Source organism: Siphateles boraxobius, unplaced genomic scaffold, assembly GCF_051911475.1.
Source record: "Siphateles boraxobius isolate OS27281-9 unplaced genomic scaffold, OSU_SipBor_1 1, whole genome shotgun sequence".
NCBI classification, from domain to species: domain Eukaryota; kingdom Metazoa; phylum Chordata; class Actinopteri; order Cypriniformes; family Leuciscidae; genus Siphateles; species Siphateles boraxobius.
In genome coordinates this window covers 19,539,404-19,556,588 of record NW_027508699.1, presented here as the reverse complement: position 1 = coordinate 19,556,588, position 17,185 = coordinate 19,539,404, and the positions used below count along the sequence as shown (strand labels likewise).

Here is a 17,185-nt window from a genome sequence, read left to right as displayed (position 1 = left end):
TTTTGTGAATTCATTTATTCAATGTGAACGTGATTACAAGTTCATAGGAGGTAAACTGTGCACAATAATCAATTTATAGTAAGCTAACAATAAATATTCCAACTTAAGATTGCAATAAATTACATGTTATATTACATTTTGAACATTCCAAGCTACACTCTGTATATATACCACATTCCCTATAAATATCTTTCTAGCACATTTATATGTCTTACTACTGGATGTGCTTGGCATAAACCTGCGGCAACTGATTATACATGTATATATGTATATTACTAATTCTATTAGTGATATGGATTATATTCTAAATGGATTTTTAATCATAATTTGACTTTAATCATTTTGACCCTTTGGCCAAACTGATGATTATATATTTAGAGTGATAAAATATTGTCATGGAGAAAATCTGTGCAGTGGATTTTTGAAAGAAATAAACACATGCTTTCATGTAAATTACGGGCATGTTATTCAGCAGGATTCACCAGTCTTCCCTGGAACTCACTCAGAGGTATTTGAGCTTCTAGAGATTAGCTTGGGGTTCTTCCACCTGAGATACATTTTCTAAATCATAATCTGATGGGCCTTTTTCCAGTGTATTGCTACAGTATGTCCAAGACCTTTTCTCCAAACAAACAAACAATTCAACAAAACCACACCGTTAAAAAAACTGATATGCTAATACAAATTATTACATTTACACCTCAAAATAAAAAGTGAACACTTTCTTAAAAGAAAACGTTTTCACAGAGAGGCTGGTAAAAACAATGAGTGTCGTTAGACCAGCTAACACCAGCTAATGTACCAAACTACAGGGACATTAATGATGCCTCTACAATAGACTTTCTGAGGTAATCAATATGAACCTGAAGTAGAAGATCTTCAAAACATCCTGACAACTGTGGTGCTCCCTCAAGTTGTATACATTGTTTTCCACTGAGATGGTGCAAAAAGTTTCACTCTTAACACCTAGGATCAGAGCCATGTCTTTTTTGGGTTGAGGAATCATCCTCTACCTGATGTTGCGCTGGCAATGACAGGCGTCTTGAACAATCGGAGGACTCCAAATCTGACCTCGGACCAGCCTGTGGAGGGTGAACAGTTCCAATAGGCTCTGCATCTATAAAACGATAACTACCTTGACCAGCCGTGACTGTTTGTTGGCGATCGGTGTGTGCTATAAGATCACCAGATGTGTTCCCTGCACTGTGGCTCATGGTACGTGGCCTTCTCCCTGTATAAGCCCTAAAAGGAGTCTCAAAGGAGGGGTGTAAGGAACAGTCCAGGAGCTGGAGCTCCATTACACCTGACAGACTTTCACTGGACTTTATGGGACTGCCAGCAAAGTCGTGGGGATCAAGTATCTGGGAAAATCAAAGAGGATGAATTAATGATTGGAGTTTGTAGTGCCTATCATTAGATTCAATACAAATTGATGATTGTAATGTGAAAGTTTGTGAAATACCTCAGAGAAAATGTCTGGCGTTTCTGTCTCTAAAGGGTTGACAGGCTGGACCAGTTTCTGGCCTGGTTTGGGTGGATTTGGAGATGCTTGTATAGGGGACGTCACAGAGCTATAGGTTGGTGGAACCAGCACCATCTGCCTCTGAAGCAACTGCATTATGGCCCCAATGTCTGTTGTCATACGCTTCTCCAATCTTTGAAAAAAACAAGACAACAAACACAGCTCAAAACATACCTATAATGAGTAAAGGACATCAAGATAACAACAATACTGTAGTTTGAACTCACCGCTGGAGTTGTCTATGCATCATTTCCAGTCTGTTCTCTACCTCAGTCCAATGACGATGGGTGACATTGTGCAGGGCGGTATTGGAGGGAACCGAAGATGAGGGAAAAGACATGCTGTGGCTGGGTACTTCCTGGTACTGATGGCCATGACTGTCCTCCCAAAAGCTGAAGACGTTAGAAACCCCCGAAAGAGCTCCTAATTTAAATTAAGGGTAATGTCAAAATGATGCATTCACTGCAAGGGAAGATTTCACCCAAAAGTGAAAATTCAGACATTATTTATGTTGCTCCAAACCCATAAGACTTTCCTTCATTTCTGAAACACAAATTAAGATATTTTGAAGATTTCTGTCAGTCCATTGAAAGTACATTCATGTATTCTGAAGAGACACAATCAATTTCTGAACATATTTTATTTAGGCTTTGATTCACATACAAACAACATACATACAGCACATCAAATATTGCAAACAGAAGCTGGGCAATGAGGTTTGTTTTTACGTGTCACACAAGCACGTTTGAGCTTCTTGTTTACAATATTCAAGTTTTATGTGTGTTGTTTATATGTAAATAAAAGCCTTCAAATCTATTCAATATAAGAAGCAATTCATAAAGTGCCTTGTGAAAGTATTCGTACCCCTTCATTAATTTCACATTTTGTTGTTGCAACTGCAAGCCTTATGTTAAACCGCTTTAAATCACTTTTTCACTTTCAATCTACAATTCATACACCATAACTACAAAGCAAAAACCAGATTTGGGATGACTGCAAATATATTAAAAATAAAAAAACTTAAATAATACCATTGCATAAATATTCATACCCTTAACTCACTACTTAGTTGAAGCACCTTCGGCAATGATTACAGCCTCAAGTCTTTTTTTGGTATGATGCACCAAGCTTTGCACATCTACATTTGGGGATTTTCTACAATTCTTCTCCTCAGATCCTCTAAAGCTCTGTCAGGTTGGATGGGAACTGTCAGTGGACAAAAATGTTCAGGTTTCTCCAGAGATGTTCGATTGGGTTCAAGCCCAGGCTCTAGCTGGGCCACTCAAGGACATTCAGAGTTGTCCATGAGCCACACTTGCATTGTCTAAGGTCATTGTCCTGTTGGAAGGTGAACCTTCTGCCCGGTCCGAGGTTCTGAATGCTCCAGGCTAGGTTTTCTTTAAGACAAACTCAATATTTTGCTGTGTTGAGCTTTCCTTCTACTCTGACGAGTCCCCCATTGACTGCAGCTGAAAAACACCCCCACAGCATGATGTTTGCTACCACCACACTTAACGGTTGGGATGGTATTGTGCAGGTGATGAGCAGTGCCCGATTTCCTCCATACATGATGCTTGGAACTGAGGTTCATCAGACAACAGAATATTGTTTCTCACATTCTAAGAGTACTTTATGTCCTTTTTTGCAAATTCCAAGTGGGTTTTCATGGGTCTTCACTGAGGGGAGGCTAGAGTCTGCCCACTCTGCCAAAAAGCCCAGATTGGTGGTTTGTTGCAGTAAGCTTCTCTCATATCCATATGAGATCCTGGAGCTCAACTAGAGTGACCACTAGCTTCTTGGTCACGACTCTAGCCTCCATTGATTGCTTATTTTGACCAGGATGCTAGGTCTAGGAAGAGTCCTGGTTGTTTCAAACTTCTTCCATTAAGGGTTATGGAGTCTATATGCTTTTGTGAACCTTCAAAGCAGCAAAATATTTTTGTAGTCTTGCCCAGATCTGTGTTTTGACAATCCTGTCTCTAAGCTCTACAGGCAGTTATTTTGACCTCATGGCTTGGTTTTTGCTCTGATATGCATGTTTAGCTGTTAGACCTTTTATTGAGAGGTGTGTGCCTTTCCAAATCATATCCATTCAATTGTAGTTGCCATTTGGTTAACCCAACTCGAAGTGTAGTGACATCTACAAGTGAAATAGGAATGATCCTGAGCAGAATTTCAAGTGTCCCAGAAAAGGTTATGAATACTTATGCAATGTAATTATTTCATTTTTTTTATTTTTAATACATTTAAAAAGTTATGAGAAATCTGTTTTTTTGTTTTGTTTTACGCTTTGTCATTATGGTGTATGAAGTGTAGATTGATGTGGAAAAAAACATAAAACAGAAAAAATGAAGAGGTAATAATACTTTAGCTAGGCACTGTACAGTATATGGATTAAACGGCTTAATTCATATGAATTTCTTTTGCAATCTCTTTATGAATTTTTGTAACCATAGAATTTTTGGGTGAACTAACTTTCATTGGAGGAACAGAAATTACTCAGGGTTCATTAAAAACATCTTTAGTTCTGTTTCGAAGATCAAGGAAAGTCTAATGGGGTTCGGAAATTATTTTAGGTTAAGTAATGATGACAGAATTTTAATTTTTTGTCTGAACTCACCCTTTAAGTGAAAATGATTCCAATTATATTCAAATGAACATAAATGTTAGGATCTTTGTTATTTCACGTCTTTTTATGTCCACTTTTCTCAGCTAGGCAAGCTAATACATAATACTTATATACATGGGCGGTGCTAGGCAGGGGCTAGCAGTGCTTCAGAACCCCCAAGAAAGACAAAAGCACCCCGATAGCACCCCCAAAATTTTCTGGAAGCAATTATATTCAGGCTGTATTCTATGGAAGCCCTGAACCGCATAGTGAAGAAGAAAAAAAGAAAACATATCTTGTTATTTCGAGATATTAAGTTGTTGTTTCAACATAATATATATTATTTCGACATAAGTCGTTATTTCAACATATCTCTTTATTTTGACATGATATCTGTTATTTCGACATATCTCATTATTTTGACATAATAAGGGGACATTCTTATAATCTGCATTAAGCCACATTAAAGTCCCTGTAAAGTCAAAATGAAGTATGTGTTCTGAGTTTGTCATATCACAGAAAAATGTGTTATTAGACACCCAGCCAAATTTGAATGATAAAAAAGCCGGCAGGTACATAAAATAAGCTATCAAAATCTTGAAAAACTGAGCAGTAGTCTCTGCTTTCAAACGCTGGGGGCGTGTCCGCTGGCTGCGCTGAAACCACGCCCACTCGTGGTAAAGCTGCCGTCGCCACAATCAACTGTCACCCACTACAGCCGGAATGGATGCTCCTAGCAGCTTATTAGGTTAATTATAACATAAGCGCACAAGGCAACTTACACTCATTGGTGGGCACGCACTGCCGATGATGTCACCAGTTGTCGGTGCGACATTATGAAGGCCGAGGCGGGAGATAGTCGTTCGGCCCCATTCACCAGTAACAGCGGATCATCAGTGAATCCCAGTTGTCTCCGACGAAAGTTTATAAAACTATCCCGTGTAAAATGATCACTACAGAGGCGGGGTTTGGGGGTGATCTTCAGCTCTCCATCAAGGTGGCTCTTCACAAAATTAATCCACCTCTTCTTGATGTGATCGTATTTAGGAAATTTAAATAAGGATACCGATCTGTTTTGTACGTGATCGCATCCAGGTAGTACGCATTTCCATGACGAAGACATAGCTAACTAGCAAACTGTAAGCTGTAGTAACTAATAATACTGACAGTAACTCGCGATTGAGCGGCAAACTGATGCAGTGTGCTCTATTTATATTGTTAGGGGAGCGGCCAGCCTCAGGGGCTCCAGTGCGTCATCAGGTAGGGGCGTGTCCAGGAGCTCAGGGGCTCCAGTGCGTCATCGAGTACCCTTTTAGCCCCGCCCAAAAAATCCGTAAAATATCAATGGTGTAAAACTGTTTAACGGTCTAACTCCACAATTCAGTACTTCACAGTTCACAGTCTTTGTAATGTGTTTTAGCAATACATTTCTAACATTTATAATGTGTTTAGAATTTTTTTTTTTAATTGCCTTTACAGGGACTTTAAGCATTCTTATAATGTTTTCCATGGGAGGAAAATGCTTAACGTGAAATAAAACACATTGCGTTCATATTCTGGGCTCATCTGAATTTTTGTACATAGTATACACTACTTTATTATTTCCTGCCCTACTACTATTATTACCTTCCCTCTAGACCCCATCCCCTCACACCTTCTTCAAGCCATCACTCCCACACTTCTACCAGCACTCACACACATCATCAACTCATCCCTCCATACTGGCATTTTTCCTACAGCATTTAAGCAGGCTCGGGTAACCCCACTGCTTAAAACAACAACAACATTAAACACATCACTTCTAGAGAATTACAGACCTGTCTCTCTCCTACCATTCATTGCAAAAACACTTGAACGAGTTGCTTTCAACCAAGTATCATCTTTCCTGTCTCTGAACAACCAGCTGGATGTTAACCAATCTGGCTTCAAGAAAGGGCATTCGACCGAGACCGCATTACTTTCAGTCACAGAAGCCCTGCGGATCGCTAAAGCTGCTTCCAAATCATCAGTTCTCATTCTCCTAGACCTGTCTGCTGCCTTCGACACTGTGAATCATCAGATCCTTCTGTCCACCCTCTCATCACTGGGCATCAAAGGAACTTCCCTCCACTGGTTTGAGTCCTATCTCACAGGTAGGTCATTCAGGGTCGCATGGAGAGGCGAGATATCAAAAGCACATCGACTGACCACAGGGGTTCCCCAGGGGTCAGTCCTTGGACCCCTCCTCTTCTCCATTTACACCACATCACTGGGACCCATCATACAGGCACATGGTTTCTCTTACCACTGCTATGCTGATGACACCCAGCTCTATCTCTGATTTCAACCAGACGATCCCACAGTAGCTGCACGTATCTCTAGCTGTCTGGCTGACATCTCGGCATGGATGAAGGAACATCACCTGCAGCTCAATCTGGCAAAGACTGAGCTTCTCGTCCTCCCTGCCAATCCGTCTCTACAGCACGACTTCACTATCCAGCTAGACTCATCCTCAATCACCCCATCAAGGTCAGTCAGAAATCTTGGAGTAATCTTTGATGACCAGCTAACCTTCACAGACCACATTTCATGACCAGCTAACCTTCACAGACCACATTTCAAAGACAGCTCGATCATGCAGGTTTGCAATGCACAACATCAGGAAGATCAGGCCTTTCCTAACTGAGCATGCAACACAACTTCTTGTCCAGGCCCTGGTTATTTCTAGGCTTGATTACTGCAATGCTCTTCTAGCTGGTCTTCCATCATGTGCAACTAAACCCTTACAAATGATCCATAATGCTGCTGATCGTCTTGTCTTCAACGACCCCAAAAGAGCCCACGTCACTCCGCTGTTCATCTCCCTGCATTGGCTACCACCCGCTGCTCGAATCAAGTTCAAGGCGCTGACACTTGCTTACAGATTGTCCACCGGCTCAGCTCCCTCCTACTTTCACTCGCTCCTACGGGTCTACATCCCTACCAGAAGCCTACGATCGGCCAAGGAGCGACGGCTCGTGGTGCCTTCACAGCGAGGCACAAAATCACTGTCCAGAACATTCTCATTCACGATTCCATGCTGGTGGAATGACCTACCCACCCTCGTCCGGAATGCAGAATCCCTGAAAACATTCAAAAGACAACTGAAAACTCATCTCTTCCGTGAACACTTAACATAGAAAAAAAAAAAATTTTTTTTTTCCTTTTTCTTGAAATCTTCGCTTGTCTGGTTTATGCTACTCTGAGCAATGTTTGAACTTTGTATTCTGAGCACTTCTTGGGTTGTTTTTGCCTCTCCATGATGACTCGCTTGGTTTAATCCTCAAATGTAAGTCGCTTTGGATAAAAGCGTCTGCTAAATGACTAAATGTAAATGTTTATTATGATTTTAGTATCATAATGATTAATAAATGCACACAATTATCCGTGAACTTGTATTATGCACAAACAAATGTCTGTCAACTTATGTGAGCAAAATTCAGAATTAAATGAATCTGCAGCAATTTGTACAAACAGAGAGTCTGTAGGCCTACTATACGTGTTGTAGCCATTAAAGAAGCGCATTTAGTTTCATATATGTTGATTATGAAAAGTGAACAGCATGAGTAAGATAGGATGCGCAATATACATGGAGTGGGTCAGGAATGATTTTGACCACTTCATTAAGTTTTGTTTTGTAGAAAGCCTATCTTTAAAGTGAATTTCGTTTTGTATAAATTGTATCTTAATGTGTGTATCTTTTCATCAAACCAATTACCTGGATTTAATAGATAAGAAGCAAATATAGCAGACAATACAATCATGACATGTAGGCGCCGGCGCGGTCACTTGCATTGCACGTGAACTGGAGCGGGTCTCATCATAAATTAACCAAAACTCAGCCTATGCCCCGCAGATATGCAAAATATATCTATAGAAAGCTTGAAATCTCTTTAAACTAAACAATTTAAAACAAAAAGAAATAGGCTACTCTCTGATTATGTAATCCATTATGTGCATCTCTCTCTATAGCGCGTTCACTACGGGGATGGTGATCGTCAACTTCATCTTTGCAGCCGACACTGACACAGAAAAACACTAGTATATTAATCAAAATCAATGCATGAGTGTCATCGGATTTACAAATGCTTGCTTGTTGCACGCACTCATATTATGTCGAAATAACGAGATATTATGCTGAAATAAAATTATTAATAATAAGAAATCTTTAAGAATATTTCATTGAATGCTGAATGTTGTGCTTGTTCAATTTAATAAAATGAAAACTTTAATTGTGATAATTAAAATAATTTACAATTAAATATTGAGTGGCCAAGTTTTGCTAATTTATTAATAGTATTTATATATAATATACTGTATATATATATATATTATTGCGCAGCTCCCCGTCAATGATCTAGCACCACCTCAGCACCTACGTTAAAAATTATCTGGCGCCGCCCCTGCTTATATAAAACACCTCATGTAAATTCGACAGTAAGCCAGTTATAACAGGAAAGATATTATCAGAAACCTACCTGACAGCATGTTGAAAGAGTTACTGGTGTTGAGGTTCTTGTCCCTTTCAGCATTGCTTATACTAGTGATATGGCTCTGAGAGCAGTCCACTATCTTAGTGGGCCGTCGAGTCTCTTCCTCTTCATCACTGCTGGACTGGGAAGCAAAGATATCTGGCTCCCGATGAGCGGCTTGTCTGTCCTTGTGCTGTTTGCTTGGATCCTGTGTTGTCTTATTGAATTTGTCTTCTGTCCACTCTGTATCTGCTACTAAGAGAAATTGCAGTAGTTAATGAAATCCAAGAATCTGGAAGAATCTATAAACTATCACACAGTGTTACCTAGCTCATAGCTCTTACCTTGTGCGCTGGAGTTTCTTATGGAACGAAACGACAGCTTTGTTCTTCGCGTGTGATGGTCAAGACAGCCATGGTCAGAATCATCAGGGTCACTGCTCGTTGACCCGGCTTTAGTGTTAGTCTGTTGAGGAGATAAATGTTTAAAAGCACACTTATTCGGACATGTACTATAATGTAAACCTATTATCAAGTTACAGAGACATGTGCGAGATTACGTCTCTCAAATTGAAGGTGATCTCCAGGTTGCTCCAGAAGTAATCTGAGAACTCTGGATACATGTCCAAAACTTCCAGTACATCATCTCTGTGGATTTTGTGCAGGTCACAGTACGTCAGTGCTCTCACATCAGAACTTGATTTTCCAGGACGTGCAAATAAGTTAATTGGCTCTCCGAATATATCATTCTTGCCTGAGGATAAGCAAAGGGAAGTGATAGTGACCATAAGCTTTAAAAGAACGCTCAAAATGAATCTCTTAATTATGAATCTTCCCTCAGTTAACAAACACTAAAAGCTTTGAATTCATAAAAGCATACTACCACACAATTCTCACAATTTTTCCCATATGAACAGTAAGAATAATATGCTAGTATGTGGTATGGTATTTAGAATTAAGCCTTAGAAAATAGAAAAAAATATTTTGCATCAACAACAGATGGCGCTGCATAGCATTGAAAGAAACATAACAGAGAAAATAGAAACGTCCACAAGGTGGAGCTACACAACAACAGCTTTCTCCTTTGAATTCTCAAGATGAGTACTTGGACTTTGTCTCTGAGTAAAATAAAAAAAAAGAACAGAAAATAATACTATAAAATAAAACAGTTTCACAATTTTATACATCTAAAATACTCTAATGGTGGAAATGGTAGAAAAAATATTATATAAAGTATATATTTTCCATTATATTTTCCACATGTATAATATTGTTATTGTGTCTTTAAAGTTGAAAATACATATCTACTTTTATATTTTAGGAAGGGGGTCCCTGTCAAAAGGTTTTTTTGGGGTGGCCCATGGAATAAAAAAATTGGAAGATGCATATGATCACAATGTCAGTTTTTGTGACCCAAACTCTCTTCCTTTACCTAAAATGGCCACTACCACATCTCCTTTTAAGATCTCAATGGAGCCCCGAGAAATGAAGTATAGCGCTGGAATCACATCGCCAGCATGGACCAAGGTGTCTCCTGGTGGGGCGTGTGTGGTCTTGAACTTCATAGCCAAAGCACGTAGGCAGCCTTTAGTGGAACCCTTGAAAGCTTTACAGTTCTGCAGCAATGTACGATTTAGATGCAAACAGATGTCTGCCTGTAAGCACTCTGGGAACCCCTTCAGCACCTGCAATGAGATAAACAGGCTAATGTGATAAATTATACAGCGTAATGTGCCCTGTCGTGTGTATGCAAGAATAAAGATAGTGGGGAAAATAGAGTATGCCCAGGTGTTCACTAGGCATTCTGTATGTGATTCTGTAACTCACCGCATTCATGTCAATGCCGTTTGTGTAGGACCAAGCATGCTGAAAGTACTCCTCCAGTTTTTGCCTGAGTGGGTTGGGGATCTGGTGGAAACGGATAAATTCCCGAACCCGCAGCATCTGAGTGTGGTAACGTGCGGTGCCAGAGTACAGCCTCTGGATGATGGCTGAGACATTTCCAAATATGCTAGCATACATCAGCGCTGTAAATAAAACAACAACAGAAAACATTTAGAGCACAGCACATATTCTTTTAGAGCACAGCATTTTATTCCCCTCAGATGGACCAAAGATAAATATTAATCCACTCAATCTTCAAAATTCCACTAAATTTTACAACTAAGTCACTAAAGTATGACTTAGTTTTAAGTCATAAGTTGGGAAGTTTAATGCTATCATTAGTTCTTTATCAGTAGGACCATGAAAATATTATAATATTAATGAAAAAAAATTACCATTGATAATTATTATAATAATATTATATTAGCATATTAGAATGATTTCTGAAGACTAAAAATTCAGCTTTGCTATCACAGGAACACATATATTAAAAATATATTAAAATAGAAAACATTTTGTTTTTGAGTTCTCAAAATAAACAATCCAGTCATAGCGGGATAAAGCTGTAAAACATACTAACATTCAATAATAAACACTAACCTCCAATAAGCATGACACAGATAGAAAAGATCTTCTCAGAATTGGTGTTTGGGGAGACGTTTCCAAAGCCCACGCTGGTGAGGCTACTGAAGGTGAAGTAGAGGGCAGTGACATATTTATCTTTAATCGAGGGTCCTGAGCCAGGTATCGACATATTATACGGCTTCCCCAGCTGATCACCCAAAGACTCAAGCCAACCGATCCGAGAATGACTGCTCCTCTCCACGTTCCCAATAGCATACCAGATGCAGGCCAGCCAGTGGGCGATAAGAGCAAAGGTGCACATGAGGAGAAAAAGCACCGCAGCTCCATACTCAGAGTAGCGATCGAGTTTACGTGCCACACGCACCAATCGTAGCAGCCGAGCAGTTTTCAGTAGACCAATCAGAGTCGTCGTCTGCCAATACATGAAAACGATCAAAAGGTTATGAGATCGTTGTTACCATCTATGACAGAATATTAAAGTCACCATGAAATAAAAATTTGCAATTCTTATTTTTCTTTAAATGGTTTAACCGTGCACATTTTTATTTATTTTATTTATGTGCCCTCATAATCTTTAATAAAAAATAACTTCTCCTTCCTCTTGCATCAACATCTCTTCTCTTCAATGCTTTTTTTTCTAGGCAGAGGGCACTCACATGACATCACAGGAACAGCAAACCACAACCATCAAATTATTTCCCAATGGAAATATCAAGTCCAAGAAATTTTTTTCTTGTTTGAGAAGCTGTTTCACTGGTGATATACTGCACGTCACATAAGCTCACTCACCTCTTCTCCTGAACGATAAATGAGCAAGTCGAAGGGAATGGCAGCCACCATGTCAATGAGGAACCAGCCTTTAAAATAGTAGATGGCTATCCGTCCGGGTTGACTAACCACTTCGTCATTGCTGTTTACGTACGTTGTGCGAAAGTTAATCACAATGTCTACTACGAACATGATATCCACAATGAGGTCCACCACGTTGAGTGGACTGCAGGAGTAACCGCAGCGCTGCATGGCGGCCTCTTCTTCGTCACTGAGCAGAAACGAAGCTGAATAAGGTGTGAAGATTGCTGTATAGATGACCAGCAGCAAGATGACCCAGTCCCAGACTGCCTTGAAGGGGCTGTAGTGTAAGATGGTCCATTTGTGGATACGGGGAGCCTGCAGCTTATACTCAGGAAGGACATCTGCACCCAGAGACAGCACCTGAGGAGGAATATACTTCACAATGAGAAGTCTTTTCAGATTATGACATGAATTATGACAGAAGTCTCTGTCGAAGTGCTTTTCTCATTACATATTTCAGATTAAAGCACCAGCTGCTGCACTTCTGCAGCAAAACCACTTACACAGTCACAAGTGTGTGCCCTTGCCCTTCCTGCCCCTAAGAATTAAATAAATTCAATCAAGTTTTTTTAAGACAAACAAAATATTCTATTTTAAATAAAGGCTGTTCTTTTCAACTTTATATTCATCAGAGAATCCTGAACAACTGTTCTCAAAATATTTGTGTTAAAATGTTTCTTGAGCATCAAATCAGTATATTAGAATGACTTCTGAAGGATCATGTGACAATGAAGATTGGAGTAATGATGCTGATAATTCAGCTTGGACATCACAGCAATCAAATATATGTTATAATATTAAAATGGAAAACAGTTATTTTAAATAATAAAATATTTTACTGTCATGTAAATGGTTGTATAAACCATTTTGGTTTATAAACGCAAGGGTAGTTGTATAAACGCAAACGAAGATGAGGATAAGGCAAAAAGGCAATATTTAATGAATCCACAGAATAATACACAAGAACCGAGTAACATACAACACATCCATAAACAATGACAGAACTTCCCTCTCGGAAGGCACGTCCTCGCGCCATAGAGTGGAGGCGAAAAGATGGCGAAGGGATGGTAAAGGGGGCTGGCGAAGGGATGGCACAAACAGGCAGGAGGATGATCTGGGGGTGGACAAACAAAAAAAGTCCAATGTGGTGATTGAGGTGGAGAGAGCCATGGGATGACCTTGAGCAAGGGATGCTGGATGTTTATCCAGGCGACAGTCAGGGAAGTGCCCCACGCCGGCGTTGCTGGAAGGAGGAGCCATGGAGGAGTATTGATGGGAACCACCATGGGGATGACAGAAGGCAAGGATGGCGTGGATGGAGCCCACCGCGCAGCCGAAGAGCCGAGGTGGTGGAGAGATGGTGAAGATCTAGGCGGTCATAACAGAGCAATGGCGACGACCTCCAGAGATCGTAGTGGGGATCCGGAGGCCAGAGGGGGAGCTGGAGCGACTGAGGGTGGAGGCGGAGCCTGAGGGAGGTTGGAGCAAGCCAAAGCAGTGGAGGACCAGAGAGCAGCGGACTACAATTTTAGCTAGTTTTTAATTAAACTTAATCCACTCTTATATATTCCCAGATACATTTAGTTTCTTCATATGAAACGATAGCAGCTTCTTTCTCTCTGCAGTGGCGTCATTTCAAACAAACAGCAAGAAGGTCAAAGTACGTTCGGATGACGTCACCACACCTTACATTGTTGGGTGACCCTATCAGTACAGCTAGTTTAAAATAAATCACTTTTCATTCACAGGACACATTACCTGTCATGCTCATCTGATGAAAAATCATTTTCTCCTGAAAAATGTGGCCAGGGAATCACAGGATGGGTCTTCCTTGACCTCAAAACTCAATGTCCTCTTCTCTCACCCACTTCATCAGAGACTCTTTGGTGATCAACACGTCTTGCTGAATAAACACATAATCTGAGTCTTTCAAGCAAGTCTTTTCAATGCAAGTCCACAGCGAAGGTGAAGCAATGTCTCACCCAGGTGGAGCTGGTGTGCGGAGGGAGTCCGGCGAGGTTGAATGGCCAATGGTCCACGCTGAGGTTGAGGGTGGAAGGAGCGCAGTCGCAGGAGCCAGGGTGACGGGTCAAGGTAGATCGTAGCACACAGAGGCTGGGGTGAGAGTCTTGGGCTCCTCATGCCCAGGAGGAGACGGCTCCCAACAGGTCTGAAATGGTGACACGCTACTGAGAGGAGGCAGAGGTGGTAACGTGGGACTGATGGGAGACGTGATGACTGGATGGCATCGATGGCTGAGGACTGGGGAAGAGACTGGAGACCCACACAAAAAAAACAAAAAAAAACAAAGCGTTCATAATCTCTCCTAATCTGAATATCTCCAAGACTGGAGAGTTGGTGGGAGAGTAGGGCTGGGTAGTACCAGCGAGACTGGCATACGACAGACTGGTTCAGGCAAAAGTAATGAGGGAAGAATAACATCCTCTCCAAACTCAAAATTTAAGTGTCTCAGTCAACAACTCACTCTCAGAAGCGGGAGGGTGGGCAGGGCTCACTTCCAAACCCTCAAAGTCCACTGACACTTCCGTGGTGATGGACGACGTGGCTGGCTTACACACCTTGTCAGGCGGGTGCTGCTCGTGTTCCGTGGCAATGTGATCCTCGTTCGTTCTAAATGGCAGGGGCTCTAACGTTGTGGCTGATTCCCTCGCACTGCCTGCGGTGGGCTCAGGCTGTCGATCCTTTTAGGCTGGGTGGTTCTGGCTGTGCACTGGATTGGGAATGGGGCTAGCAGCATCCTTGACAGTGAACACTGATCAGCAGGAAACCAGCACCCACTCCAAAAATGCAGTGAAGCTCCCTCGAGGAGCCTCCCTTGTCAGCTGGGCTCGTTTGGTGGTGTTGAGGCCGGCGAGAAGGAACAAGCAAAGGCAATTATCCAGGAAGGTGGTCTGATGGGCGAGGTCCAGAAACTCCTCTAAATGTTACTCAAGGGACCGTTCTCCCTGCTCAAGGAACAACAGTATTACTGCAGGAATGTCCATAGTACAAGCAGGGGGAAAAAATAAACCAAAACACGTACTTACTAAAAATAAATAAAACTTCAAAAAACACGCCGCTATTTACTTTGTAGGTTTGCCGTTCTGTCATGCGGGTGGTTGTATAAACACACACGAAGATAAAGATAAAGATATAGGCAATAGAACAGAGTAACATAAAACACATCCATAAACTGACAACACCGGACAACTAAAATCAAACAGAGCTGAACATCTTATCTACTGATAATGAGTAGATTAATGAGTGAACAGCTGAACATAATGAGTGACTGTGAGAACAAATTATAAATTCAGGCAGAAAGTGGCGAAACACAAAAACTCCAAAGTAACAGAACCGTGAAATTTACCATATTAATGTTTTATCTTACTTTGGCCAATAAATTATTTTTGATCAAATTGGTGAGTATAAGAGAGTTCTTACAAAAACTTTAAAAAAAAAATCATACTGACCGAAACTTTTAAATGGTAATGTACAATTATATGCATAATTATTCATTTGATTTAGATATAATTATAAATCACAAATAATTGGTTGGTTCCAATTTACCCTTCGCTAAGATTTAAAAATGTTTCTGATAAATCCTACCTGAACGGCTGTTGCCATCAGCCATTTTCAAGTTTTTGCTGTCTCAACAGGTTTAATACCAATACTTACTTATTCCAGCATCCTGTTTATGTGTACCTGTATATCACATCCACCTCCGACATGTAATAATAATGATAATAATAATTGTATTCTTGCATCCTTTGCACTCTGCTCAATGCACTTTTTGTCAATATGTCTATATTGTTTTTGTTCATTGTGTGTATATTAGCGTTGTCTATATTGTAGTCTTTATCTATTGTGTTATGGTATTTTTGTATGAGTAAGCACATTGTGAGCATTGTACAATCCTGAGTCAAATTCCTCGTATGTGTGTACACATACCTGGCAATAAAACTGATTCTGATTTTATATTTCAGTGCTGCATAATTGTAAAAAATTCTAAGAAAAAAGCATATAAATACTAATTTTATACCACTTTTTGAGCACATATTCCTAGATGTTCTGTAAAGCTTCTCTGAGTTATCAACAACCTCAATTGTAAGTTTCATAAACTAGCCAGTTAAACCAAAACATGTTCAGTCCATTTTCCCCATTTAATTGTAGAAACCTTTTACAAAGCTTGCTGTAAGGCAGAAATATTATCATATGTTCCTGACAGGAACTGAGTGGGCTGAAACTCAGTGTGGGTGAAGTAATGAAGCCATGTTTAGTTTCTGAGATATCCACTAAGTACACATCACTACAGGGAGAACATTAATGCTTCACACTTGTAAACACCCTCTAGGCAGAAAACTTCATCTCATTATTTTTTCCAGGCCCCTAAAGATGTTACCAATGTTTAGTCATTTGCTCAAAGCTCCGGTGAGTTTTTATTATTCTTACTTGTGTTTATTAGAATAATTAAGGCAGCAGATTAATACAAAACACAAATATTATTCACTACATAACATCCTGGTTGCGTATGCAACCCACCGTTCCCTGAAGGAGGGAACGGAGGACGTAGTCTACGTCGACTGAATGGGATCACACCAGGGAACCAGTCGTCTTCGAGTACTATTGAAAGAGCCAATGAAATTGGCGTGCGTGATTCACATTACACGCTCCACTCCCGCGGCACGGGTATAAATATGGAAGTGGATACACGCACTAGTTGCTTTTTCGCTGAGGAGCCGAGCGTAACCCGGAGTCAGCGGTGGTCCAGCAGTAGTGGCAAGAGGACTACGTCCTCCATTCCCTCCTTCACCTTCCAGTGCCTAGACAAAGCCCCCTGATGCCCCCGCACTTAAGGCGGGGAAGGACAGGGCTTAGGCCAGAGAAGTCACTGCTGTTCCTACAGGACCACTGGGAAAGCGTACCCTGTACATGGAAGGAAGGGACGCTGCAGAAGCCAATCTTACCCGAAGGGGGGGACGTGGAAAATACACATATGAACTAGCCGGATGACGGGCAGTAAAACATATGGAATTTAACTGGGGTGGCTCCAGCCTAAGACAGGGGGGGGGGGGGGGGGGGTACTCAACCGGACAGACTCTTTCGAGGGAAGACACAGGCTCGCCGTAGGGAGCCGTATCGTGGAAGAATACACATATGGGATCACCGTAGGGACCACAACATATGGACCCAGCCTAACAAAGGTTCCACACTGCTTACGACTGGTAGGCCTAACACCAGACTTTCC

At 40.9% G+C, this 17,185-nt stretch overlaps 1 protein-coding gene across 2 annotated transcripts in view; it reads right to left on the bottom strand.

The window, feature by feature from the left end:
- kcnh2a (potassium voltage-gated channel, subfamily H (eag-related), member 2a) overlaps positions 1 to 17,185 on the bottom strand; it is a 72,149-nt gene continuing 54,964 nt past the window's right edge. The window contains exons 6-15 of one of the 2 annotated variants that reach the window (XM_077227130.1): positions 11,878 to 12,300; positions 11,104 to 11,500; positions 10,447 to 10,646; positions 10,052 to 10,304; positions 9,180 to 9,373; positions 8,965 to 9,085; positions 8,627 to 8,872; positions 1,750 to 1,945; positions 1,463 to 1,655; positions 1 to 1,361 (exon numbers count right to left, since the gene is read on the bottom strand). In XM_077227130.1, the coding sequence (XP_077083245.1) occupies positions 960 to 1,361; positions 1,463 to 1,655; positions 1,750 to 1,945; positions 8,627 to 8,872; positions 8,965 to 9,085; positions 9,180 to 9,373; positions 10,052 to 10,304; positions 10,447 to 10,646; positions 11,104 to 11,500; positions 11,878 to 12,300 (2,625 nt within the window). In that variant the 3' untranslated portion in view covers positions 1 to 959. Of the gene's footprint in view, positions 1,362 to 1,462; positions 1,656 to 1,749; positions 1,946 to 8,626; positions 8,876 to 8,964; positions 9,086 to 9,179; positions 9,374 to 10,051; positions 10,305 to 10,446; positions 10,647 to 11,103; positions 11,501 to 11,877; positions 12,301 to 17,185 lie in introns of both variants that reach the window. The other variant, XM_077227129.1, reaches the window with a different exon arrangement.